Genomic DNA, 26372 nt, shown 5'->3' with positions numbered 1-26372 from the left:
TTGCATCGTATTGAGATTACAATTGCATATGAGATTAATTTTAGCTTTAAGGGTTTGGATTTCCTCTTCTAACCCTTGTTACTCTAGTACTATGACCTTGATGCTGTTACCATTCAGAAAGTTTAATGAGAGAATCAAAGAGGAAGTCTAATTTATGATTACCTGTTTAATTCCTGTAATTGTGACACCTAAATTCATACATAACTGTAGTTTTTAACACCACGGATGCACAGAGGTTTTCCATCTTTGTACTTTAAAGTCAGGGCAACATTTTGTTCTTTCTTTACCGTGAGCAAAATTTGATGTGCATTCTTTTTTTAAATGGCATCTGATGTGGTATCTCTCTTCAGTTCTTTGTGGTTTCCTGTTTTTCATACACAGATGAACGTATCTGATGAGATCTGTTCAGCTTCATCATATATTATCATTTATGATTTTCTCAATACAAGCATCAAAATGACATTTAGATTTCCAGGTCCAAAGGCTTTTATGAATACAGTAAAGGCCAGATTAGGATTTTTCCCTGCAGCAGAAATATGAACTCAAGTCCGCAACATTCTGCTTTTCAGCTGAAAGCTCTTTTTTTAAATTTAGATGAATTGGCAAATATTTATTTAGTGCAGAGCAATCAGATATACCTCTACCCCACTATAACGCGACTTGATATAACACAAATTCGGATATAAAACGGTAAAGCAGCGTTCCAGGGGGGCGGGGCTGTGTGCTCCGGCGGATCAAAGCAAGTTCGATACAACGCGGTTTCACCTATAACGCGGTAAGATTTTTTGGCTCCCAAGGACAGCGTTCAATCGGGGTAGAGGTGTATAACTATCATTCTTTTATACAACTCCATATTACTAAGTAATCTGAATTACTTTGTACATGTGAAAAGGAGATGTGAAAATATTTGTGGAATAAAAATGTTGTGGGGCTTTTCTAAAGTTAGACAGTGTAAAGAGCAGAAGCTTATCTGTAGCATGTGTGAGGATTGTGGCTGTGGCTCTTTAGACTTTTTTAGCATCCATATGCACACAAACTAGCTTTAAAAACACAAAATCTTACACATTTTGAAGTCCTGCAAATAACTACAGATCATCTAGAATGTGATTCTGTAAAGTAGGCCCTTCTCTACTCCTACTGGGCATTGAGGTCAGTAAGGGGTTTAATGGCTCGCAGAATTTAGATAGTAACCTTTATAATGACATCTGGGGGAAGAGGAAGCAGTAGCTGTTGACAGATGGTATGCCATGGCTTGTAAAGGGTTCCATACCTCCAAGTGATGGGCACTGGGTCGGGTCCCAAATCTCACCATCTTCATTGATAGTGGTTGGCAGAAGAACCTGCCAGTTTGTGTCGGCAGATGAGTTCAAAGGGACGTGGGATACAGAAGGATGGGGAGGGGAACTGAGGTGAACAAAATGCAACTCTACTAAAGAGGATCAGTTTAGCATGTCTTCGTTCTGAATTGCTCTTTCCACGCCTGCCACACTCTGCTCCAGAGCTACAAATAAAAGCAGGGGTAGGTACTGCCAGTGGCTGACAGGATATGTCAAAGCACTCAGCCGGCCTCTGTCTAGCCGAATGAGGCCTTCAGCGCATTTCAGCTGTCCTTCCTCCTTAATGGTAGCACCTGTTCATCCTCAGTTGAATTAGTTTTCATCAACAGGCTCCTTTTTCTCCATGCTGCTAGGACTTGGGGCTGAGGGGTGCCTTCCCCCAGTTCTTGTTGCATTCTTCAGAAAGGAGGCAGGATTTCCCCCCACCCCCAGTAGCAGGCTCCCAGCCTAGTAATATCTTGAACTGTTGATTCCTCAAGTACCAAATCCCTTCCTTAAATGCTCAGGTAGACCTTGTTTCTAGTCTGGAGAATAGAGCAAGATCATTGAATAAAGTCTCAAACATTGCTTCAAAGTTAGCTACTAAATTGGATTTAGAAAAGTATAGTTTGGATTATTTATGAAAGAGCTTTCAAATTTGTGCAAATGTAGACATGGTAAGAGCTGCACTCTAATATCCATGTAACTGTTATAACCCATTACCATTGCTATCATCCTGCAGTTTTTCCTTTGTTTGTCACTACTACTCAATTCTGTAACAATTTTCTCATTTATAAAAGCAATTTCTTTGGGAGGAGGTGGGGGTCGGGAGAACAGCCGTATAGTCAAATAGAGCAAGCTACACTCGTGGGCAATAAGTTAAAGAACCTTTCCCTTCCTTAGGTCGCTGATCTGAACTAAGCCTTGAGTAATGATGTCATAGCAGTTATTATCTGAAGGTTGTTAGCCTGTATAAAGTGAGCTGGTATAAATGAGCCTTAATTACAAAAACTGCAATCACTGTAAGCACTAAGTAGCATGCCCGTTAGTCTGCACAGAGGCCCAGGACCATGAAGACAGAACTTCCTGTCCATTCCAGAGGTGTTTCCTTCAAGTCAAGATTGGGATCATGTGGGGTGGTTTGCTGTACACCTCTACCCCGATATAATGCTGTCCTCGGGAGCCAAAAAATCTTACTGCATTATATCGAATTTGCTTTGATCCGCAGGAGTGCACAGTCCCCCCTCCCTTCCCCCCAATTGAATCCTTGCAGAAAACTGAGCTTTAGTTTTTGTAGCAAAATCAAACATAATTAAATTAATGTCAGGCTTGAGTTGTGCTGTCTAAATAAGAAAATGTTTTCAATATGGCATCTTATTAAATCATTTCTCTCCCCCTCCCAGAACTATAGTGCCATGGAAAGTGTTCCGGCAGTGCCTTCATGAGATTCATCAGATAAGCTCTGGTTTGGAAGCAATGGCTCTTAAGTCTACCATTGACTTGACCTGCAATGACTACATTTCAATTTTTGAATTTGATATCTTCACTAGACTATTTCAGGTAAGATTTTTAAAGTATTCAGCATTATGGAAGAACTTAGATCTGTAATTCACCAAATGGACAACAAAAGTCAGATGGTTGGAAAATCGTGAATAACTCAAACATTAGACCGTGCAACTAACTTTATTTTTTGTTTTTTTGGTATCAAAGCCTAAATTATAAAAGATACACCCATGAAACAATATGTGCATAGTTTGTGGATATGGCTACCCTAATTCTGATGCAGTTGTGGCAACTCATGCATTTTTTCCTGCATTCAGATTTCTCAAAATGTGGGCCTGGGTTGCTAATCTAAAATGTGTATATAAATGTATAATTAATGTGGCATATACATCATATCAATTCTAAATATGGGCCTGTTTCTGCTCCTGTTGAAGTTAATAATAGTATTTTTGCCATTGAGTTGAATGGGAGTAGGATCAAGTCATGTTTGGCAATGTCATTTTAGTTGCTGAAGAATTGCTGAGAGTTTTACTGTCTGTCTAAACTAAACTAATACAACTAATTTTGTACATATGCTATACAACTTTTGAATGGTATATCCATTCTACATTATGTACTTTAATGTGGACACCATTCTAATGTCTGAGTTTTCTGAGGACTGGATAAAAATATCCATATAGATATATTAATTCTTAAATTTCCTCACTTTAGCCTCTCCTTTGTATATAGGAGTAATTATTAGGATGCAATTCTGGGAAATGAAGGCTCTCACTTATTCAGGCATTGGCTGTTTTTCTCTTTGTCTGAAGTGTACATTGTTTGTGAAAATTATTTTGTTAAAGATGTGTTCAAACTGTGAAATTTGGATCCAGATCTGTTGTTTTTGAACACGCACAATATTCTGGCATGTTCATTTCTGGGGATTTGGGCTAGGACCATTTGCAAAAGTTGGATGATAGTAGGGTATGTTGAATCCAGGGCTTTTGCTTCTTTATCATCTCTTATTTTCACCAAGTGAAATTGCCAGAACCAATAAAAGTCAAAGTTAAAATTGTTCAGGTGTAACCCATCTCTGTTTAAGCTATTCTGAGGCCAAACTCAGAGTCTCAAAACACAGTCAAAGCATTCCCCTTACAGAAATAACCAAATGCATCTTTTATCATATATTTCAAGCTTTTTGAGGGTTTGTGTTTTGTTTTGTTTTACTGGTGCCTTTGCTAGAGCTAGTGCAAAACTCAGCTATTTTGAATTTCAAGGATTTGTGAGAGTCTTTGGCCCATATGGTTTTGTACTTTCTGAGCTTTGCTTTTGAGTTTGGGGTTTGAGTTAGACAAAACACTCATGGCAGAATTCGGTTGAAACACCTAAGCTTTGCCTGGTTTGAATAAGTTTCTATTCCAAACAAAAACTTCTGTGTTCAGTAGAAAATTCTGAAACTTTTTTGTTGAAGCTGAACTGGTTTTCAGGTTGGTAACTGTAAAAGTCTCCTGGGGATACCAAGAGCTGTGGGGGCATTGTGTTACCTTTCTGCCTCATTAAGAATGCGTTTTGCTGGCAACTAGACTGTGTCAGCTACTTGCCCCTCCAGTCTGTCTTTTTCACCAGCAAACCTCTCAAGGCTCTCCTGGCCCAAACATTGCTAGTAGGTAACAATTGGAGCATTCCAGCCCATGAGCTCCTCAGAGATGTTTCTCTGCAATCCTCAGCCCTTCTGCTGTGCATTTGCAGAATATATTAAGGTTGCTGCTCTGTTAATCAGCACATCACAATTTATTAAATACACTCTTCCCTTTAAACACGGCACTGAATTGGCCTCTAGTAAAACAAGTTCAACAAAAGAGCAAGGATAAAGTGATACCAAGTAAAAGAGATAAAGATAGAGATGCTTACAAGCAAATAAAAGTGAAAACCCATCTAAAAGTCTAAAACTTCATCTAGCAGATACTGTCTTTGTTCAAGATGGTTTCTCTCACCAATAGTCTCCTTTGCAGCTTTTTACTGTCCGGCCAGGCCAGGAGCCAAAGATCGAATCACCTGGCTTTGTCTTTTAGGTGAAGGATAAAGATGGAGTTGAGACATTCCCCAAGGTACAAGCTGGACAATTGAATAGTAGTGTCCCCTTAATTCTATAGCCTGGGGTTCCTTTTACACTGCTTTGCTGCCAGAACAGCCACTCCTGTCCTGCTCATATACAGACACCAGCATGTAAAATCACTCCTAGCTGTGTTACATGAATGCTGTCCCAGTCATTCATGAATTACACACAGGGTGACACCCACATATTTAATCCAAGCCTAGTTCCCCAGAAATGTGCATCTTGCACTGCTCAGTACCCTCCTGGACAGTATAAGCTCATAGTAACTCCATCATTCCAACACTGGGTAATGATTATGCACCAGCTGAAGTCGAGATTTCCAAACACTTCAACCAAACTACACTGGTTTAGATAAAACTTTAAAACAAGTTTATTAATGATAAGAAATATAGATATTACATGATTACAGGTAGAGATGCATATAAGTCAGGATTGCTTACAAAAGAAACAAATGGATAAACACACAAATTAATTTCTAAACTTTACCAAGGCTAATAGGTTTAAAAGCAAAAAAGGGTTACCTCACCCTCAGCTGTAATACATTTCACATGCTGCATCTCTTTCCAGTTTGGGACCACTCTTCCCTTCGCGCTCCCCCCCCCTTTGTTCAGTTCTTTGAGAGTCATTGTCATGAGCAGAGGGATGGGAGGAAGAGAGGGGTTACGTAAAGGTCACTGTCTCTTATTTTTATACTCTCCTCCTTTCTTTGAGGATTACCCCCTGCCGGGGTGTAGACAAACAGTTCCCTGTGTACTTGAGATCTGAACCATATCTGGGGTGAAATGTACATTTCTTGTTTACATCTCTCCGTTGCTGAAGAATGTCTGCTTAAGTAAACGATAGTCCACTTGACTTTGATACCTGTCTGGGGTTGCTAGTGTGTCTCTGAAAACTGTTACCCGAACTTACAACATTTTTCAGTAACAATGATATAGCAAAATCTCATAATTTTATATGCAGTAATGTTACACACATTTCAACAGGATACTAATATTCAGTAGATTGAGTTTTCACATGCCTCACAAGGCATACTTTGTACAAAATATATCATAACCTTATAAATATGGTGAACATGGGATACAGGATGTCACAGGATTCTCTCTCTGTTCCCTAAGGGATTGCCTTTGTCTTACAAGTCAGGAAGGCTTCCTGGGGATTCAGGCTCTGAGTCTCTCTAGGATGCAGGAGCCATGTTAATTCTGTCTCTCGAGTTCAGGCAGGTTTAGCGTCGTACTTTTGTTTGACTAATATGTAAATTGAGGTAAACCCACACTCCTTTATCTAGTACAGATGTGTTTATCACCTTTCCCTAGGCTAAACTGTTAGGTCTTAAACATGTTCCAGTAACAACATACAGAGAGAATTCATAACTTCATATATATGGTTAGCACATTCATTTTACAATGATATTGATAACTAGCATGTTACTAGCTTTGATGTAATACCTCACAAAACATATTTTGTACAAATACTGCAGTAGTGTGTAGGGCAGAGGTGGGCAAACTATGGCCTGCGGGCCACATCTGGCCCACGGGACCCTCCTGCCCGGCCCCTGAGCTCCTGGCCTGGGAGGCTAGCCACCGGCCCCTCCCCACTGTTGCCCTTTCCCCGCAGCCTCAGCTCGCTGCACCGCTGGCGCAATGCTCTGTGCGGCAGGGATGTGAGCTCCTGGGGCAGCGCAACTGCAGAGCCCAGCCTGACCTGGTGCTCTCTGCTGCGCAGTGGCGTGGTTGGCTCCCGCTGGGCAGCGTGGCTGTAGCACCGCCAGCCACCGGTGCTCTAGGCTGTGTGGTAAGGGGGCAGAGGAGTTCTGGGTGGTGGCGGTCAGGGGGCGTGGTTGTGGATAGGGGTTGGGGTTGGGGTGGTCATAGGGCAGGGAACGGGGGTTGAATGGGAGTAAGGGTGCCGGGGGGCAGTCAGGAAGGGACGTGGTTAGTTTGGGTGGCGGGAGGCAGTCAGGGGCGGGGGTTCCGGAGGCAGTCAGGGGACAGGGAAGGGGGGGTATATGGGGCAGGGGTCCCGGGGGGGCAGTCAGGGGGCAGGGGTCCTTGGGGGACCATCAGGGAAAAGGGGGTTTGGATGGGGCAGGAGTCCCGGGAGGGCTGTCGGGGGTGAGAAGCAGGGGGAGTCAGATAGGGGGCGGGGGCTGGGCCATGCCTGGCTGTTTGGGGAGGTACAGCCTCCCCTAACCAACCCTCCGTACAACTTCAGAAACCCGATGCAATCCTCAGGCCAAAAAGTTTGCCCGCCCCGGTGTAGGGTGTGAATACAGGGGTGCCTAGGATCACAGTAAACAAACCCAAACCTTGGTTTGGAGGTTTGACTACAAGAGGTTCTAAGAGGAACACTCCTACTAACTATACCATAAATTAATATAGTTTGGGGTAACATACAATTACTCTTTGTAAGAAAGCTATCCTGTTTTTCCTGCTCTGCTTACAAATCTGACACAAATCTGACACAAACATTCCTTTTTGCTCTATAATTATGAAAACGGAAGGCAGTGAGCTGAGAAATATATTTTGTTCTGGCCCTGCGGTGTCTTGTAGATTGTGTTACACTGCGGAGTTGAGGCTGACAGTCTGAAATAGGATTTATTTTCTTTGATCCATATACCAACAAATAACTGATTATATTAGTTTCTGTTTACTATATTATCTGAGCATTGCCTCTATGGTTCATTACCTTGCTTACTATTAGATAAAGCGGATCAGCAAGACCAATTTATGTAAGGACAGAAGATTGGCTAATTTTTAATTTAAGTACAATCCTTTTAAAAGAAGCAGAGAGAACTCTTGCCTTAGAGGGGTGAGATTCTCAGCTATTGTATATCTGTGTCATTTTATTGAAATCAATTTATGCTGGCCGTGAATCTGGCCAAGATGCTACATGTACTTCCCCAGATTTTTAAGATACTTCTCTAACTAATTTGTATATGTATCAACAGTGTTAAAAGTTAAGTTGCTTTTTTTTTCTCCCCATGCAAGAGCGTCACTATAAATGTAGCGCTACAGTTGGTATTTTACATTTTGGATGCTTTAAAACAATAGAGCCTTTATTCTGTCAATGTAAGCTGGTCCCACGAAGTATAGTCTTTTTGTAGTACAAGGTATTTGCATATCCTTCTTCCCTTAATTTTTTTACAACTAACTTTCTCCTCCTGGTTAGGCATGATGGCATTCAACTTCTGGATTCTGCTCTCACTGAAAATAAGGATGTAGGGAGGAAAACTGAAGTTTGACAAAATGCAAGAACTTTTCTCAGCATTGCATTTGGATTATGGAATTCTCTTGCCTGTGCCATTTTGCGCAAATTTATTTTTAAAGAAATTAATCATATTGAAAGCATTTAAACTTTCTTAGGCATCTATTTAAAAAATCCAGTTTCATCTTGGAATATCCAACATGAAAAGTTCTAAATAAAAATGTTTGCGTTCTGTTGTTTTAAATAGTGGGAGGTTAAGTGTGGTTAAGAGCTGTTTGACTTGTGAACTGGAGAGCTCATCTGAAGAATTGTTACTCTGTGGCAGAGAGAGGCTGACAAAAACCTTCATAACTGACACATTTTATCCCCACTTTCTTAGCACAAGCAGCATGTTTCTAAAAAAGTCACCTGTAAGTGGAATTTGCATAAGAAAGAGTTGAATAGAGTCTCAAGATAGACGGTCTCATCCCGATTTCCCTCTTCTGTTCTGTTCCTCAACATGCCCCACCCCACCCCCCCACACAAATCCTTTAGCCACTTAGAGGCACTATTGTCTTTCAAAATGTTGGTTGTTGAACACTCACTATTTTTATGTTTGTACCTGAAATACCTAAATAAAAGATGTTTTATTTTGATTGAGGTAATAATGTGGCATGTCAGGTGTGCTTCAGTGCCAGCTCTTTGAAGTAATTGTGACTCAAGTGAAGTGGCAATGATAATTCATCAATACCCTGAAAGTAACACTGTCACTGTTCATCTCATTCCCTGGCCATAATACTAGTATGACAACTGACAGGATCAAGAAGTGTAGAATAATAAAAAGGATGACAGTTCAACAATCAGTGCTTCACTAGACTTAGTCTTTTAGTATAATAATGCAGGGTCTTGTATGAAAAAGTAAAGCTGTAACATGCCTCTTTGCTGTGCATTCATACAAACTGTGTAGCTTTCATGAGAGACTTTCCATGCTATTTTGGGACCCAATTCTGCAAACACTTACTATGTCATAACACTTAACTTTACTGCGACTACATATGTTATCATCATTGAACCCTGAGATACTGATCCTACAAAAATCTTACACACGTGCTTAACTTGATACTTTGAAGGACTCCTCACAATGCATAAAGTTAAGCACATGTGAAAGTCTTTGAAGGATCAGGGCCTTAAACAGCTATATTGAATCAGATATGTACATTTTAAGTGAAATGGTCTGAAATAATTTCAGTTTTTGTCACAAGTAGTCTTGAGTTTTATTCTAACACATACTTATAATTATCTAACTGGATATTTGTGTGTTCTTTTTAGCCTTGGGGTTCAATCTTAAGGAACTGGAACTTCTTAGCTGTGACACACCCTGGGTATATGGCATTCCTAACATATGATGAAGTCAAAGCAAGGTTACAGAAATACAGCACCAAACCTGGGAGGTAAGCGGTTTCACTGATTACTGCTTTACAAATAAAATTGCTGCCTCTAAAGCTAAGTAATTATACTGGATCCATATTCCTGGGTCACATCCATTTGTTGTCTGGTTCTGGGGAAGTGAATTCATAACTTGATTAGCCAACATCTTTTTTTTTCCGTTTGTCAAAGTAAAGCTGTATGATCTCTAATATGTAGCAGTTTCTATATAAAGACTGTAGCTGAAGCAAACTTCAAGCCCTTTTTTTTGTAATGGGATGCAGTTTTGCCACCCCGAATGCTCAAAAAACAAGAGTCAGCCTCAAGCTTTTTTTCTCTGCACCCTCAAGGGGTAGAAACTTACTTTGAGAAAATGCTGAGAAATTCCCCTCACTTTAAGAAACACCAAATGGATCTATCTAATATAAATAAATAGTAACAACATCTTGAGGCTTGGGATAACATCAGGAGAGTTAGTAACATGGGGAATGACTGATCATGCATCTGGGGTTTAAAATGACAAGTTGTGTTGAAAGCCAGTGGTCCCCAAAACTTTTTACTTTGCACCCCCTTACTCATCTGCATCCCCCCCACGCTCCTGGAGCCACAACCTGGTCCTGGCCCCAGCTCTGGGAAGAGGAGGCGTGGATGGGTAAGGGGGTGCAAAGTAAAATGTTTGGGGACCATTGGCTTTCAGAACCCCCACTGTAAAAAGTGTTCCAGTGCCACTGTTGTAGTTTAATCAGTATTACTTACAATATGTTGTGTGAAAAGCACATACTTGCCTCATCACTAATTGTCTGATATCAGAGGAGCTGTACATTGACAAAGTTAAAAAGGATCAAATTTGTGTGTGTGTGTGTGTGTAATTTTAAATAACTTGTGTTACTGTACCTATTGAATTATTCAGCTGAGCTAACTTTCACTATTTATGTTTATACTTTGTACTATTTGTGCTTTCCCCTTCACTCAGTTTTGGCAAATGCAAATACGATTCACTTCATTCTTGTTCAGTTGTTTTCTAGCCAGTTTGGAGTGACCATATTTCCCAAAGGAAAAACGGGACACCGCATGGGGCTAGCCCAGGCTCCCCGCTTTCCTCCACCCCACACAGCGGGCTGGCCTGAGCCCCTTGCCTGAGCCCTGCGTCGTCCACCCCTCAGCTGGCATCATTGCCGAGCTCTGCCTGCCCCTCGCATGGGGTTGGGACTAGTGTCGCTGCTCGCTCAAGCCATACCCCTGCCTGAGCCCGGCCTCTCCTCTCACCCTTGCGAAGCTGGCATTGCCGCTCCCCCCCCACACCACTTTTTTGACAAAACTGGGCATTTGTCCTGTTTGCTCTTCTGAACTGATCATCAGTTGGCATAAGCAAATGGGACAAATGCCCGCTTTTGCCCAAAAGGTCAGGACAGCCGGGATAGGGCTTAAAAAAGGGACTGTCCCAGCCAAAATAAGCCAGTTTCACTTTCTTTTTCTCATCTTTCATGTTCTAATGTTTAGATTTCAAACTCTTTAGGGGCACACTTATGTCTGACCAAAGAAATCTCCTGAAAATTGGCAGGATGAGGGGAATGTATTGGAGAATAATTTCCAATATTGGATTGTCTCTTTTAACAAAACCTAAATTATATCTTGTTACCTGGCCTGTAAAGGAATCTTGCTTTACCAGTTTAGATAACAAGATGATACTGATCTCATGCACGTATGATAAAACCCAAATAAAAATGTCATGATGATTTTCAGAGCAGTGTGTTTTAGTTGATCATTAATGAAGTAAAAATAATGACTGTGGGGTTATAAAGAAAAAAAAGGTCTTAGATTCCTAGATTTTTTTTTTTTAGGCCAAAAGGGATTATTAGATCATTTAGTCTGACCTTCCGTAGCACATAGGCCATAGAATTTAATTGTTATCCCTTTAAAGTGTCCAATAACTAGTGATTAGCTAAAGCATATCTTCCAGAAAGGCATCCAATCTTGAACTGAAGACTTCAAAAGAAAATCTTATCCAAAACTGCTTTAATGTTCCGTGTTACATAGAATTAATTTTAAGACCAACTTCTCTCTCTCTGATTAGTATCACTAGGGAACTTGTTAGGTTACTTACGTGAAATATTAAACCTTCCAGAGAGAAATAGCTGATATAAAGTGAAATTGCTTGTTTGTTCACTTTAAAATGTTCTGGCAATTCTTAAGTTTTTGTTCAAAAGCCAATAAATAGAAACAAGTTACTCCTCCAGAAATCTTGGCCTCATTGAAGTCAATGGGTGTTTTGTCATTAACTTCAATAAGGCCAGAATTTCACATTTTATATTTATTGTGGAGGAGGTACAACTTTCAGCAGTGATATTTCACAGTACAAATCCGATCACCTCTCTGTGGCTGGTTTTCCTGTTTGAGCAATTAAAAACTGAGTTGCTGTCTGACATTGAAGATTCCATATTTTTTAGTAAGAGCAAGAATTTGCTCCCGCATTCTTGCCTATAATTTTCCTTTCTCTTCTATTGTGCAATGTGCTATGCATGGTTTGTACTCCTGTCTGCCACCTGTTCTATACAAAAGTGGCTGAATTTCAGTCATGCTGTATATATGTTATCAGAGAAGCTCTTCTGAGTACAGTACTTCAGAATAAAATAGGCTATATAAACATTGGGGCTGATCGGGATTTTTTGAAGTGAATTTTAAGTCCCAGAATCCCAATCCAGTGCCTTAACCACAAGACCACCTTTCCTTTCCATTTGTTTTGCCAAGCATTTTTATTAGAATTGACTTTGTAACCCATTGTCCTCCAGCTACATTTTCAGACTGAGTTGCACTCGACTGGGGCAGTGGGCCATTGGATACGTAACTGGTGATGGAAACATTTTGCAGACTATACCTCACAATAAGCCTTTATTTCAAGCTCTAATTGATGGCAGCCGGGAGGGATTGTGAGTACAAATGATAACTTTCATTTTATAAAATACTGATGTATTGCTTTGCTAATTCATAATTTAAAGCATCAAAAGATGCTTTGAAGTATTAGAAGTAATAGATGAGATGGCTGTTTTGTAGTCATTTGGAAATCCATGACTATTATTTTTATTCATCTATAAGACACTTATTTCAAGGTAATGCAGTTAACCAAAGTTGACCATATTTTATGGCAGATAAATTCCAGGGGGAAATGAGATTGGGGAGTTATAATTTAAAGTTTGTTTAATATAAAAGTCACAAGTGCGTAAGCTGATCATGCAGTTAGTTCTGCTAATTGCTCCTGTGTAATACTGGACAATGGATATTAAATATATTTGATAGCTTTGCCTATGCCTTGTAGGCCAGAAATGTCCCAAGTTTTTAATTTTGTGTGTGTGTGTGTGTGTGTGTGTGTGTGTGTGTTTGCGCACGCACCAAACTTCAGGTTTTCTGGGGTTTTCCCTGAGAAGTTTGATCTTTTTATAAAGGTCTCAGGAATGTAAAAGTTCTGTGCAAAATTGTAACTTTTCTAAGAGTACATCGGTTCTATGTGCTGAGTGTCACAAATAGGCATCTGTATCACTCTTGCGGGGTGTGTGTTTTTACACTTTTGGATTACTTTTAAAAGTAAATCTAAGTTTGCTGCTCTACTTCATCACCCAATTAATTCAATTAAAAGGATAATTTAAAATGTTGAATGCTAAGTGGCTTTATCTGAGCAAAGTATCAGGATTCCTGTCTTGTAAAACAGAAGATGTGTTTTATTGTTGCTACTATAACATTTCTAGACAAGAACAACAGAAAAATAGACTTAAGGTTGAGTATACATATCAGTCATTTAGGGTGAGTGCATTACAGGAATGTTGTAATTATCCCAAATCCAAGTGTTTTAAACCCAGATATGTTAAGGTATGGAAATACCCGGTCAGGAGACCCAGGCAACTTTAACTCTGCCCTTTAGTAGCACCATGCAATAATGATATCATTATGAGTTATCCATTTTAATATATGGTCCCAGATGAGATTAAACTGATTTTCAAAGGTGTGGGTGGGTGTGTGTTTTAAATAACTCATGTCACAATGAGGTTGAATCCCTGCTTTCGGTATGAAACTCAATTGAACCTTAACTAACATCAAAATAATTTTCTTCCTTACCCTACTATTTTAATATCCCTAGCTATTCTCATTTTAAGCCCATGCACCATGCATTCTAAATATAGTCTCATTTCATTATTTACTTAAATATAAACATAGATACAATATTCTTCCCTTGCTATCATTTGTGTTCCATTGTGCTGAATTCTCCGCTACATGCATCACACTGAGCAACTAGAACTGTTCAGATGGTGTTGAGATCACTGAGACTCTGTGTGGATATGCGGGCCCAACTAAGCATATTCTGTTTCAAGATGACCTAAGATAGTGCCAAGGATAATTTTAGTATAATTCAATTCTGTTTAATCAATTGCCAGTTGTTCAAAGAAATTGGGAGTATGCTCAGGAGAGATAAGATACATTTTAATCAGTATCCGATATTTCCTTATTGGCTATCCAGAATTTCATAGATTTACTTTAACCATGAAAATTGTGGGCATATAAATCTTAATAATAATTTGTGTAATTCAGCTATCTGTACCCAGATGGACGAAGTTATAATCCTGATCTGACAGGATTATGTGAACCTACTCCACATGATCACATAAAAGTTACACAGGTATGTTGCATGTTACAAATTCTGTTCCCTGTTTGCTTGGTGCCCTATCCGCCAGTGATAAGTTTTTATTTAAAATATTAGAGAAACATTATTAAGATTACGTGGTTGACCAAAAAGGGGTTTGAAAAAGAATTGGATGGCAAGTCTTAAAATCTAAAGATAATGGTAATTCAGATGTCTCTCTCTTTTTTTTTTTTTTTTTTTTTTTTTTTTTTTTTTTTTTTAAGTTGTTTTGTTTTAACCATGTTTTGGGAGGGGGAAATTTTCACAGCTGCTGAACATTTTTGTACATTGTGTGCTGAAGGGTTCTGAAGTTTAATATTGTGTAATAGTGATGTGTGGGCTGGGAAGTAAAGTAAGGCTTGGAAGTCACTTTGAAGTCAGAATATCCAACTGTATAGAGCTTGCAGAAAGAAAGTACATGGGGTATTATCGGAAGGTTACCATTTCCTAGTGTGTGTCTTATTTTCCCCTGTGTGTGCTGTACAAACTGGAGGGAATTCAGGGGAAAGGAACACATTATTAAAAGGCTGAAGGGAATGACTTATTTGGGAAACTTAAAATACCTAAATATATGTATAGTTTGGCTTAGCAATGGCGTGACACCAGTCTGCAGATATTTGAAACTAGAGGAAAGGGAATTATACCCCTTTGTACAATGGTACACAATTAGAAGGAAAGGAAGATTATAGGCTAGTTATTAGGAGAATCTTCCTGACAGCGACATCTATAAACTTTGGGATAGTCTCTGGGGAAGTTGTGGAAGAGCTGGAAAGCGCTTATATTGACCAGACACAACTTTATACAATGTTTGATGAAATATTCTTGCGTTGACTGCAGAGGAAGGCCCAGATGACCTATTGGGTCTTTGGCAGTTCTAAATGCTGTTTGTGTACCACGTTTACAGAATTTACAGGAAGAAAAATGTTATTTGCAACACGTCGGATTAGTGGGAATTCATTATTAAAATGTCTATCCCTGAGTAGGAGACCTTCTAAAATGATTGTCTGAGGAATGTGTGGAAGCTTCCAGAAGGCTGACACCCTTCTTCTCCCTGTGTTCTTTATACTAATGTTGAAAGAATGAAGCCTAGAGCTATGTAGATGTTTTTACATGCAGGAAAAGGCCACGTGGCCCAAAATTCTTGCCCTTTTTGATCGTTTAAGAACCCCCTACTGCTCTTCTGCATAGTTCCTTTCTTCTCCAAAGGTCAGTCTTGATGTATGTTGAAGTCAAAGGGGCAAATCCTCACCTCTTATTCTAGCTGCATTGCTTGGCTCTGGCAGCTGGAAAGCTGGTTTAACTGACTGCTGCTGATTCCCCTGGTATGAGGGAATCCCTAGGTGGCATAAATCCAGCATAGCTGGCTCTATTCTAGAACCTCCCAGTCACCTTCTCCAGTACTGGGGATGTGGCTGGAATGCTGCTGTTGTCCATGAACCCGGGATCCCTTCAAGCATACCTAACTGGTGTAGGTTAGAACACCGCTGGGGTTACTAGAAACTATGACACAGGTAATGTAGAACTGGCTCCAGGAGCAAGTTGCTGCTCATGGCTCATCTGTGGGGAAGCACCACAACTGTGCTTGGTGCATACTGGCAGCAGCTGAGAGTCTGGGGCATGCTCTTTACTTTTTCCCAGTACCTTATTGCCATCTGACTTGGGTCCTTAATTTATTCCATTTTTCCTAAACTTGTGTACCTTCTTTCCTTAGTACTAAAAACTGTATCACAGTGTAAATAATTTGCCTGCCAACCTTCAAACCCTTTCTCAATTCTGGAATCTTTTACTATATCTGTGTTTCATCTATTATATATAAAGATTCCAGGGTTGTCTTATCTTGTCTGTCTTATCACTCTGAAGATAGAATGTCCGTTGAGTCAGTGTGAAGTGATGGAAACGCTACCAGCATGGTTGAGTGCGTTTTGTTCAGAATATCACCAGGTTTAATCATCAGTGGGCTTTGTGGTCTGTTATCATCCAATTTTTAATTTCACAGTCATTTTGACCTTAAGTATTACACCCAGGCTGTGTATAGCGGCAGTAAAGCGTGTATCTATGCCATGCCGAGAGTCCTAGACCATTGTGATATCAGAGGTAACTCAACCAATCACCATGCTCACTTTACAGCCAATTTACCTGGCCCAACTGCCATAGTTCTCCAAAACCACCCACAGAACCACACAACATACCCCTCTATATAACACAGCCCCTCACCACAGCACATTCCCCACCTGCACAAATCAATGCAAAATTCCCCAGCACAACCCCCAGACACCAACCCCCACACAGTAGCCGCTCACTGCAGCATGCCCCTTTATTTGCCACCCACACAAATCAACACAACCAGGACCCACAATAGCCCCTTACTGCAGCACACACCCCTCATTCGCCTCCTGCACAACTAAACAGAAACCTCCCAGGGCAACACATCTCCCAGCATACCTGTAGACACAAATCATCTGAACTAGCACACAAAATGACCCCAAACACACACTCCATCACTGCAGCACACACCCCTCTTTCGCTACCACGACAAATGAACACAATCACACACACAGAGTAACACCAAATACATGTAGCCTCTCACCTCAGCACACACCTTTCATTCACCTGCACAAATCAGCAAAAATCTCCCAGAACTAAATTAAATTAACATTAAATTAATGGAGATATCCTATTGCCTAGAACTGGAAGGGACCTTGAAAGGTCATCGAGTCTAGCCCCCTGCCTTCACTAGCAGGACCAAGTACTGATTTTGCTCCAGATCCCTAAGTGGCCCCCTCAAGGATTGAACTCACAACCCTGGGTTTAGCAGGCCAAGGCTCAAACCACTGAGCTATCCTTCCCCACTATACACACTTGCCCAAGTCATCAGTTTATAGTTTGTTACAGTTGGCTGCCTGGGCAGTCAGGCAGCATTGTCTGCCCCAACAGCACAGCGAGCACACATAATACTTCCAGACACACACAGCTATAAAATTGGTACGCACGTTACCCAAATACTCACCATGAAGCCATAAACTTGAGTTGTTTGTGTTACAGTAGCTCCTAGTGGCCTCTACTGGGATCAGGGCCCTATTATGATGATTACTGAACAAATACACAGTGCTAGAAAGAGACTCCTTCCTCCAAGAGCTTCCAATTGAAATAGACAGGTGGGAGGGGATGAGGTAAATGCCATTCAGCGAGTCTGTGCCATCAGTTATTATTCAGCAGCATACAAGAAATGAAGTTCAATCTCCATCCCAAATAGACGGTGAGCACATCCCCATAATCACCATAGCAGATGGCACCCACGTTGGCACTCTTATGGGGAGGCTAAAGACTGAATGAGATGTGCAGAATGAGCTTCTCTTGTTACGCTATTCCCCTTGTTATTATTCCCCTTGCTGTTTTCAGCGTGTCTGTAAGGGGTGGTCTCTCTGTATGTGTGTTGAGGCACATGAGGGCAGATTGGGGAAGCTCACGTTTCCATTGACCATACTGTATCAGTTCTGTGGCTAAATAAAGGAATTGGCTCCTCACAGCTGTCAGCCTAGCAGTTTGCATCAGCACTAGATTCACACTAAAAATAAACTACATAAAAATCACTGTTACTGTGAGTCATAATTTACCTCCTATTCATCCTCCCCTGTGACCTCCAGACCCTTGTTCATTTTCCTCTTCTAAATTACAAACAAGGAAGGCAGTATCCTGTCCTTGGCATTGAAATGACGATCGAGAAAGGCACAGCCCCCTGTAATAACTGATTACGTGGAGAAGCCAGGTCACAGCTTCCCAAACTCCAAGCTGTGGAATGATGGAGTTAAAGCAACGTCAAAGCTACTTACACACATAAAACTTGAGAGCCAGGAACAGAGCTGTGCAATCCAGTTTTTTTTTCATGTTTCTGATTTTATTAATGAAACTTATTATTAGATTCTGGACCCGTCCCCCCTAAATTTTCCAAAGTAACTTGTTGTCCTAAAAGTTGATGATGGAGTTAATAAATGTTCCTTTTTTATAATTTGAATATATTTCTAATAGTGAGATAATTTAGAAACACAAGTTTTATTTTATTGATAATGTTTATAGAAATGGCATTAGAAGAACAGGACTATTAAATGTATTTTTTAAGAAGCAAAAAAAAAAAAATTGGATTGTCTGTAACCTGCATATGGCTGTCAAATAGATGTTACAATAGTGCTGTGTACTACTAAGAAAGGTAAGCCAGGTGGGAAGTCCAGTATAATGTGCTTGCCATAAGTAGTATTTAAGCATATTTCACTATTTACTGATCATACTAGTGACACTGACCTTGACTTTCTCTTGTTCCAGGAACAATATGAATTGTACTGTGAAATGGGTTCCACTTTCCAGCTGTGTAAAATCTGTGCAGAGAATGATAAAGATGTGAAGATTGAGCCTTGTGGACATCTCATGTGCACTTCTTGTCTTACAGCATGGCAGGTACAGTCATAATTCAAGCAGCAGACAATAAGGATGGATTGTTTTATTATTCCCCTTGCTGTTTTCAGTGTGTCTTTCCTGTTCACCTCATCCTTTTCTGGCATTCAATGAGGTCACAACCAGTGATACACTTTTAAAATGGTAAACTCAGTATAATTTATGGGCTTAATTCTTGCATCTGAGAAAGCTAATACAGGAATCCTTAGCATCTGAGCTGCGTGGCTTGGTGACTGCATTTGCTGATTGCTGCTATTAGAAACCTTTTGCCAGATCAGGGTCTAGTGAGGAGATGAATGCTGGGCCCCTGGTTGCCCACTCAACCACGTGGGTTGCTTTATGAAGTGAACTGACGGAAAGGTGAGGGCAAGCAGCAGCTGGGAGTTATATAATTGACTGTACAGAGTTTTGTGATGCATGAGGTCTTTATAGTGTTCCCTAGTGATCAGCTCACTTGAATGAGGGGACAAAATGCGTTTGAGAGTTTTTAACCACTAGGTCATTGGTTCAGATTGCACTCATGATGGTAGTAACAACACGTTTACCTTCTGATAGTGATTGGCCTGTGAAAAATGAGTTCATGATCTCGGTCCACTTCCCAGTGGACGGTGCCAGCATCACAAAAACCCACCTCCACGGTTTTTTATTACAGTTGTTGGCCATCTGTGAAATTATTCTCTCACTTACAGAAGTGAATGTGCTGGAAAGAGCTTGTGGTGGCACAATTTGGGGAAGGCTGCCCAGCTCCTGTCCACGCTATATCAGTTCTGTGGAAAAAGAGCATTAGTGCCTTTAGTTCAGCATATTTAATAAACAGGATGATTTAAAAAATTGCAGAGAGAGCGGGTTGCAAACCCTTTAAAAATGCAGAGAGAGGTTATTCCTCATTACAGATCACAGCTTTAGGATTTCTCCTGATGGTTCTTTTGAAAATGAATCTTTTCAGTATTACTACTTTGAGCAAGTTGCCTCACCTTTCCTCTGTCTCTGTTTTGCTGTCTCCTAATGTGTTTGTACACTGTGTACCACAATGAGGTGCCAGTCTTGGGGTGCAACTGTAATACAAATAATGAATAAGAAGAATAGAAATAGAGGCGCTGATTCGTCTCATTTTCATTGGTTTTATGCCAGCATACCCCCACTAACTTCAGTGGAGCTCCTTCTGGCTCAAAATCTGATCAGAAATCTTTTTCAGATTCCCAGCTACAGTGTAATCATTAGCAAGGCAACTCTTAATGAAAAAATGAGCACTGGGTTTTTCTTCCATTAGCAATTACATTTTCAATTTAATCAAACTTCATTGCAGATTTAACTCCTGTATAATTAATGAGAAGATGAAGAAACATACTGTAGCAATGTCAGTTGTTACAGGCTGCCAGTGGGTTAGTGTTTAATTGCTGTCATAATGGCTCATTAGACATGCCTCAGGAGAGATTTCCAATACATTTTTCCCTCATAGTGAAACATCTGTGTTATTTAATAAATTGAATAAGCAACTTCAAATCTTCATAGAATGCTAAACATGATACAGTGGAAGTCAGTTTGCAACAGTCTTTTATTTGGGAATCTTTAATTTAGCTTATTACTTTTACATTACACAGACTGTAAAAGGGTCATTAACAATTCTTTCCCCCCAGAAAACTATTTTTTCTGAATTGTAACAGTCTGTTCTGTTAGGAGTGTATATGTATACAAAATTGCATTATTCTGCATCATGTCTAAACTTATGCAGAGTATGGGAGCTGCATATTTAGTTTTTGCAATAACATAGCTACATACATGTTTATGCATGGGTAGGTATATTTTGGCATGTGTATGCCTGTAGATATCACTTCTTGTTTTCATTTACTATTGTAGCATGCAAAGCTCGGCTGATGGTAATTTTATTTTTGTGTTACTTGACATGATTTAATATTTTGGAAAAGGTGAGGGCAGACTGGCAGTCATGGAAAATGGAATTCTCTGACAAGCCAAGTACAGTACAAGCACTGCCATTTTAGCATGCACCAACCCTGTTCTGTAGGGCTACTTCTATGGTATAACTATGCAAGGGATGCTAGGCCTACGGAGATATTTCTGTTGACTGTATAATGGTAACCACTGTAGTTCCATGCAGTTCATAGCATCTCTCCTCAGACTTTCAACAATGATGACCATTGTGATGGTTTCTTTTGTGATATGGCCACAAATGCGATCAGAAGTAATTAGTTCAACTTATTTCACAAAGGGAGCCCAGTGGTACTTAGATGACAATTTACATTCAACACAAATTGGATTCGATTGAAACCAGTGTTCTGAAGGTAGGGTTACCATACGTCCTCTTTTTCCCGGACATGTCCGGCTTTTCGGCAGTCAAACCCCCGTCCGGGGGGAATTGCCAAAAAGCCGAACATGTCCGGGAAAATGGCGGCTCTGCTCCTCCCCGACTCTTTGGCTCTGTTTAAGAGCCGGGCTGCCCGAGCGCTACCGGCTTCGGGCAGCCCCCTGCCTCCGGACCCTGCGCCGCCGGAGCCCGGGAGGGGAAGTGCCCGGCTGGGGGCACAGGGTCCGGAGGCATAGGGGCTGCCCAAAGCCCCAGTGCTACCGGCTTCAGGGTTTGCCGGGCAGCCTCCAGACCCTGCGCCCCCGGCTGGGCGCTTCCCCTCCCGGGCTCCAGCTGCACTGGGGAAGCGCCGGCTGGGGGCGCAGGGTCTGGGGGCTGCCCGGCAAATCCTGAAGCTGGTAGCACTGGGGCAGCCCTTTCCCCCTGGCTGGGAGTGGAAGGGAGGAGGGGGCTGAGTTGGGGCGGGGCTAGGGGTGGGGAAATGGGCAGGGCCAGGGCCCGTGGAGGGTCCTCTTTTTTTATTTATGAGATATGGTAACCCTACTGAAGGTGAAAGGCTACATATTTCAAGGCCGTTTCCTTAGCTGATTATTTCTGAGATGCACCATACTTGTGTCTCCTGGTATTACCATTTATGTAAAACGGTTTTGTTTTGTGGCATATATTTTTATAGTATAATTGGCTGCAGTCAGAAAAATGTTCAATTTTAGGTCTGTAGGACCCTGTTCAGGAAGATATGTAAGCACACCCTGAACTTCAAGCTCATGAGTAGGACCTTTGATTTCAATAGGAGAACTCCATGTGCTTTTAAAGGTAGGTGCTTAAATATCTTCCTGAATAGGGGTTTGTACGTTGAATTTGTAAATTCTATGCGCGTGTATTACTTTGTACAGTATATTAATATTAAAAGTTTTTGCTCATATTCAGCAACACAATGGTCATGTGCAGTTTTGTACATGAAAAATGTTGACACTTTGTACTGTTTAGTTAGCTTGGCGAAGAGAAACTAGTTTGACCGGAAGCATCCCCTGACTAGGTGGGGCACATAGTAGGTCTACAGTCCGCTGTGCAAACTACTGACATTGGTAGGTAGGTAGAGAAAACAGAGTAGTAATTAAACTTTTTTTGGAGGGGGATGGGGGGGCTGCTCTGCAACATGTTAGTTGTCTAGAAAAGTAAAAGGAATGCATGATAGATCCAACCACAAAAGAGATTCCCTCGAAATGAAGTTGTGTTTAAACTATCGGTTAGGATTTTGGGCCCTAGTACTGATGTCAGCCCAATAAATCAAGGAATGTGTGGGATACTATCTCAGAAAATAGGACAAGGATGAAAGTCTTTATTTATTTTTTATTTCGCATTAAAGGATAAGTATCCATGCTTGCTTTACATAACTCTGCTTAGTCAGTGAGTAACATGCCTACTCCCCATAGTAATTAATGTATTGGATCTTCAGATACAGAAGTGAAATTTAGCATTAAGCTTGTAAATGGAAGCACTTGGGGAAAAAAGTTACTGCAGTCATGATGCAGCACTCTAGTTTTCTTGCCTTTCAGGATAGTGTTTTGTAAGCGGTGAGTTAATACTGATGCCCTTATCACTCTTTAGCCAACTCTTTATCTAACGTTACAAATAAAAGGTGTCAAAATTATAGATAGGAAGCTCTGAAACCTTGACATAATTTCTGAATTTAAATCAAATTAGTTTCAACTTCTACAGTTCAGATGCAGATCTGAATTAATACAATGCAGTAGTGGTCACATACGCATCATGCCAGTCAAAATCAATTTTTTTTTAAAGTTACTTTTACTACTACTCTGTAATGTGATCTTGTCCGTTAGAGTTTGAAAAAGTTGAAGGGCCAAATCTTGCTTGCTTTACTCACCAGTGAAGTCTATGGGATTACTCAAATGCGAAAGGCAAACAGAATCTGGCTCTTTGAAAGCCACTTGGCATACTACCTTGGCATTTCTTAGAGATGTTTTATCAAAGATTTTGATGACTGACACACAAAAATCATGTGTATGAAAAGCTCTTGATCTAATTTCTTGCAGAGGTAACAAACAGAAAAGCTTCTGTTCATGTGTTTGTTAACAATGCAGTCAAACATCACTGAGAACTATGGTTTTGGATTTTCTGATGTCTATCTGTGAATGAGCATTGAAATGTAAGCCTAAAAGGCAAAGTGTTATATTTGGCATTTTGGTGGTTTTAAGTTAACAATTTAGAGAATTGTTATGTTTTGATTATTTTATTTAAAAGTCAACTTTAAAAAAAAAAACTCATTTGCAATAATGACCATGTTATAATAAATATAAATATATATATAATATATTAGTTTTTTATATATTTTTATATATATATATAAAAATTAAATAAAATGTATGTATGTATGTATAAAATTCAGGCCAGTAGTGGAAGGAAGGAATGAATTACTTGGTCCAGTAAAATATCTGTGGACGTGTTTCTGATTTGCACCAAGACCTCTTTACACATTGACAGAATCCAATAGAGGGACCTTAGCATAAACAAGGATATGACCCTCTATCTAAAAGAATACTTTTGTTTTTGTGCAGGAATCTGATGGTCAGGGCTGTCCTTTCTGCCGATGTGAAATCAAAGGAACTGAACCAATAATTGTAGACCCTTTTGATCCAAGGGATGAAAACTCCAGGTGCTGCAGTATTATAGATAGTTTTAGTATGCCCATGCTAGACTTGGACGATGATGATGACAGAGAAGAATCTTTAATGATGAATCGGTTGGCTTCAGTACGAAAGGTAAATGTTTAACAATTGCATCATGCTGAGTCAAATACATTTGTAAATCTGTAGTAACCAGTGAGCAGTGTAATTGCACATTAAAAGTTCTTGTAGTTTACTGAATAGATGTCAGGATGGTGAAGCACTATGCATTTCATAAAAACTGTAGCCATAAAAATGAATCGAAACAAGAGTAGAATATTCTTGTCTATTGAATGGGGAAAATGGGTCACCTTACCATATTTGGTAAATTGGGTTAACTCGTTTGAGTAAAGCGGAGCTACATCAGTTTATACCAGCTAAGAATCTGGCCCTGGTTTGGTATTAGGCTTTTAAAAAATATATCAACTTGTAGCCGGTTTGTCTTTGGCTCTTCTCACCCTTAATCATTGACCTTAGTTGGAATCCTTTGTACTCCTTGTTTTTGGTATAATTGGCTGGATATTGTGGACCTTACTGCTTTTTTATTTAAACGTTTATGCCAATTTATTTTAAATTGGTAGTATTCAGATTTTATTACTATACTGTGGTCCAGGTACTCTCATGGAATGCTATCTTTTTTGCATCACTGTCTTTTAAAATGGGCTTTTTTTTTTTTTTTTTACAAAGCCTTGTACAAAGGCCACATACTAGATCAAATATTCATTTTGGAATTATTTCTTCAACCTATAACATCTTAATTTATCATTTCCCAATCATTGTGTTTGCTTTTATTAAAGAGCACTCCATTCTTTTATCCCAGATTGTATGTCAATCAGTGTCCTCATTTACATACAGTATGTTTTGGATTTTATCTGCCATTTCTGGTACTCTTCCAGACCTCTTGTGTCAGAAGCATCATTATCTCTCTCTGTTGAAAAACTGCCTGATGGTGGGAACCTATTCACCACCACCTCTCTGCCTTTTTATTGCCAACCATACCCTAACTGCTGTATGTGGTACTAAAGAACTTGTAGCCTTAAGTTGATGGGCTTTCATAATATTACTTTTATGACCAGGTATAATACAATAAGCTTTTATCAGAGATAAATTGATTAAAAAACAATCACAAACCATTAAGTACCCTACAGTAGTATATAGTACAGTGAAGAGCAAGGCATAAACTAGATTAGTTAATTTGAATAGTCTGTGTTCAGCATTTCACTCTGTTGCTTTAAAAGTATTTTAAAAGCTTTCAAATTCATCCTCCCGACTGCCCATGAATCTTACCTTACATTCAGCAAAGGCTAGATGCTAATCATTTTAGTTCTGAAGACTGGAAACATTCTTTCCAAAGTGACTCCAGCCTTTTTCCATTCTTGTTTGCCCCTGAAATTTCAAGTGGAAAATGCAGAATTGTAAAGTGAGTTGGATGAATTTCAGCCCAGTGTTCCCTCTTGATCTGGAAGGTGTTCTTGCAACTGAGGCCTCTGCTTGGATTCCGTGCCAGTTAAGGGGTGCAAATACCCTTTTCCCCGTGGTTTTTGCACTTGCTCCAAGTCTTCCTGGGTTGCAAAGCCAGAGACAGGACATGGTTCAACCACTTTTATCAATACAGTATCAATCTATCAATGCAGCTGCTACAGGAACGGTCTGGAGTGTTACCCACACAGTTCCGGAGCAAGAGAGAGGGAGTCCCAAGGTCCCTGCAAGGTTGGGGGATGGGAGGGGGGGACAGTTTCAGGGTTTATACAGAGCCTTTTGGTAGTGCTCTTTCAAAAGTTTGCTTCTCTCTTCAAATCTTTTCATATTCAACATTTCTTCTGAGCCTGTTAGAAGAAACACTTTTCCCTGTGGCATTACATAGGTTTTATTCTTTTTGCATTCTTTATTGGTTTCAGTAAGTGCTTTTTAATGTGTTTGAGGCTACATGATGGCTCTGTCCCTCATGGCTCTATTGCACAATGTCACTTGAGGTGCTTGTGCAGTGGAGATGAGATGGTAAACTCATTCATTTAGTTCTTTCAGCCAGTCCATGCATGTGCCTTCCCATACTCTAAAGGTAAGTGTCTCAGAACAGATCATGTGTATTTCCAGAAAATTGAAGAGCAGCTTATAGGCACTGAAACTGATTTTACTGTTATTCCTATCTCTGTGGCTGAACTGTGACCACCCATTCCTTCTGTCTGCTCCTAGAAATTTAAAATCACTATGATCCATTTGCTTTTTGCAGGACATCACATAAGGTAGTAATGACTTTCTTCTTACTGCTGTAGAATATTGCTGCATTGGGATACTTGCTTTCTTTAACTAACACTATTGTGTTTTTTCTATTGTCTTATTATTTCAATTTGTTGGTTGGCCTCCCAATATATGGGATTTTAAGTCAAATCTACATTGCTGATCCAGACTCCTGCAAGTTTAGGGTACTTATTGTGAATATGAAATGCAGCAGCATAAATCTAGCTCTTACTACTTCATTCACACATGTTCATTTATTACAGGGATTTGTAGGGGCTGCCTCTCCATAGCTCCCTACTCATGCACCATTAAATTAAAGCACAAACGCATCGTCCCTGAAGAGCTAATAAATTGACTGTGTCCTAAATCACACACTGGCCAGTAAAGCTCACCTAGCTGAGAACGCTGCAGTTATTTTATTTTTAAACTATCTTGCCGCATGTCCTAGCAGTGGCCAGATGTGAGCTGTGGCAGGCACACCGGCGGAGGC

General features: G+C 40.2%; 1 protein-coding gene across 7 annotated transcripts in view; it reads left to right on the top strand.

The window, feature by feature from the left end:
- CBLB (Cbl proto-oncogene B) overlaps positions 1-26372 on the top strand; it is a 209838-nt gene that overhangs the window by 119396 nt on the left and 64070 nt on the right. For all 7 annotated transcript variants that reach the window (XM_054045325.1, XM_054045350.1, XM_054045346.1 and 4 more), the window contains 6 exons: positions 2720-2876; positions 9427-9548; positions 12312-12449; positions 14101-14188; positions 18509-18640; positions 23537-23740. In XM_054045325.1, coding sequence (XP_053901300.1) covers positions 2720-2876; positions 9427-9548; positions 12312-12449; positions 14101-14188; positions 18509-18640; positions 23537-23740 — 841 coding nt within the window. The remainder of the gene's footprint in view (positions 1-2719; positions 2877-9426; positions 9549-12311; positions 12450-14100; positions 14189-18508; positions 18641-23536; positions 23741-26372) is intronic.

Source organism: Malaclemys terrapin, chromosome 1, assembly GCF_027887155.1.
Source record: "Malaclemys terrapin pileata isolate rMalTer1 chromosome 1, rMalTer1.hap1, whole genome shotgun sequence".
Taxonomy (NCBI): Eukaryota; Metazoa; Chordata; order Testudines; family Emydidae; genus Malaclemys; species Malaclemys terrapin.
The sequence above is the reverse complement of the archived record's forward strand: the minus strand, read 5'-3'. Positions and strand labels throughout refer to the sequence as shown.